This window comes from Oncorhynchus nerka, unplaced genomic scaffold, assembly GCF_034236695.1.
Source record: "Oncorhynchus nerka isolate Pitt River unplaced genomic scaffold, Oner_Uvic_2.0 unplaced_scaffold_1006, whole genome shotgun sequence".
NCBI lineage: Eukaryota > Metazoa > Chordata > Actinopteri > Salmoniformes > Salmonidae > Oncorhynchus > Oncorhynchus nerka.
The window spans coordinates 112,166-114,665 of record NW_027040294.1 but is presented as its reverse complement, the minus strand read 5'-3'; the positions used below and the strand labels follow the sequence as shown (position 1 = coordinate 114,665).

The 2,500-nt window shown below is 47.8% G+C and overlaps 1 protein-coding gene across 1 annotated transcript in view; it reads left to right on the top strand.

Annotated features, from left to right (window-relative positions):
- LOC135570275 (glutamate receptor-interacting protein 1-like) overlaps nucleotides 1–2,500 on the top strand; it is a gene marked incomplete at its 5' end in the record, with an annotated part of 98,259 nt that overhangs the window by 26,243 nt on the left and 69,516 nt on the right. Inside the window, one exon of the mRNA XM_065016389.1 lies at nucleotides 606–751. Within this exon, the coding sequence (XP_064872461.1) occupies nucleotides 606–751 (146 nt within the window). The remainder of the gene's footprint in view (nucleotides 1–605; nucleotides 752–2,500) is intronic.

Below are 2,500 nucleotides of genomic sequence, written 5' to 3'. Positions count from 1 at the left end.
AGTATTATATATTAATATTTATTAATATTTATTAAGTATTATATATTAATATTTATGTAGTATTCTATATTAATATTTATTAATATTTATTAAGTATTATGTATTATTCTATATTAATATTTAATGTCAGTGTAAAATGCAAGTCATATCCCAACGAGATGATAGAAACCTGCAGCACCTACATGGAAGTGCTTGAATATCCTCCCGCCGACCCCCAGATGAAGGCAGCCGGCGTAACGAGGGATTCATGTGAGAAGCTGCAGCAAGCAATTATCAGAGGAAGTAGCCGATATGTCGTTAAAAGAGGCGGTGGTTTAATTGAGGCGATATAAAAACACTTTTCTGTGTGTGTGTGTGTGTGTGTGTGTGTGTGTGCGTGTGTGCGTGCGTGCGTGCGTGCGTGCGTTGGTTAGTGTAGATAGAATTGATGTGGAATCTGTCTTTCCCTACTATGTCCAATGCTGGTCCAGTAAATGAATCCAGACTCTAGCTAATTATTCAGAGTCAGATTCTAATTCATGTATTACCTCACAACCAAAGGGTGCATTAGCTTTTGATACAGAATGGGAAGACTGTTATGTCATGTATGTGTGTGTACTTTGCAGGTGTGGGATTGTGCAGATAGGTGACCGTATCCTGTCTATAAACGGGATCCCTACAGAGGACAGCACCTTGGAAGAGACCAATCAGCTACTGAGAGACTCCAGCATCACCAGCAAGGTCTCGCTGGAGATAGAGTTTGACGTGGCAGGTACTGGACTCTACTGTACTCTACTGGGCTCTACTGTACTCTACTGGGCTCTACTGTACTCTACTGGCCTCTTACAGGACTCTACTGTACTCTACTGGGCTCTACTGTACTCTACTGTACTCTACTGTACTCTACTGGCCTCTTACAGGACTCTACTGTACTCTACTGGGCTCTACTGTACTCTACTGGACTCTACAGGACTCTACATGACTCTACTGTAGTCTACTGTACTCTACATGACTCTATAGGACTCTACTGTACTCTACTGGACTCTACGGGACTCTACATGACTATATTGTGCTCTACTGTACTCTACTCTACTGTACTCTACTTGATTCTACTGTACTCTCCTGTACTCTACTGTACTCTCCTGTACTCTACTGTACTCTACTCTACTGTACTCTACTCTACTGTACTCTACTGTACTGTACTCTACTTGATTATACTGTACTCTACTGTACTCTACTCTACTGTACTCTACTCTACTGTACTCTACTCTACTGTACTCTACTTGACTCTACTGTAATGTACTGTACTGGACTAGACTGGATGTTTAGTGAAAGTGGCTTATTGAACCTCGTTAGCTTTATAAGTAACCTTGAATGAGAGTTGAAGACGTACATTATCATCAATAGCAAAGCCTTTAGCTCAGCGGGTTAATTTGACTGATGTGGTATTGAAACACAGTCACGTATGAACACCCTCCCCGTCCGTAGTGAAGCCTGCTGGTGAGGCCGTTCATCATCACATCTCAGACACCCTCCCCGTCCGTAGTGAAGCCTGCTGGTGGGGCCGTTCATCATCACATCTCAGACACCCTCCCCGTCCGTAGTGAAGCCTGCTGGTGGGGCCGTTCATCACCACATCTCAGACACCCTCCCCGTCCCTAGTGAAGCCTGCTGGTGGGGCCGTTCATCACCACATCTCAGACACCCTCCCCGTCCGTAGTGAAGCCTGCTGGTAGGGCCGTTCATCACCACATCTCAGACACCCTCCCCGTCCGTAGTGAAGCCTGCTGGTGAGGCCGTTCATCACCACATCTCAGACACCCTCCCTGTCCGTAGTGAAGCCTGGTGGGGGGCCGTTCATCACCACATCTCAGACACCCTCCCTGTCCGTAGTGAAGCCTGCTGGTGAGGCCGTTCATCACCACATCTCAGACACCCTCCCCGTCCGTAGTGAAGCCTGCTGGTGGGGGGCCGTTCATCATCACATCTCAGACACCCTCCCCGTCCGTAGTGAAGCCTGCTGGTGAGGCCGTTCATCACCACATCTCAGACACCCTCCCTGTCCGTAGTGAAGCCTGCTGGTGAGGCCGTTCATCACCACATCTCAGACACCCTCCCCGTCCGTAGTGAAGCCTGCTGGTGAGGCCGTTCATCACCACATCTCAGACACCCTCCCCGTCCGTAGTGAAGCCTGCTGGTAGGGCCGTTCATCATCACATCTCAGACACCCTCCCCGTCCCTAGTGAAGCCTGCTGGTGGGGGGCCGTTCATCATCACATCTCAGACACCCTCCCCGTCCCTAGTGAAGCCTGCTGGTAGGGCCGTTCATCATCACATCTCAGACAGACCATAATGTCTTCACAGCATCTTCCACGCTGGGTTTATCTGTGATGTGCTTATGGTTCACTCTGAACTCTTTGACATTGGGCCGTTGCTACGGGGACAGGCTTTAAATGTTCTTTATTCTGGTTATCAGAACCAAATGTACCTTTTTATTTTTGGTCCAAAATGTCCCCCCATT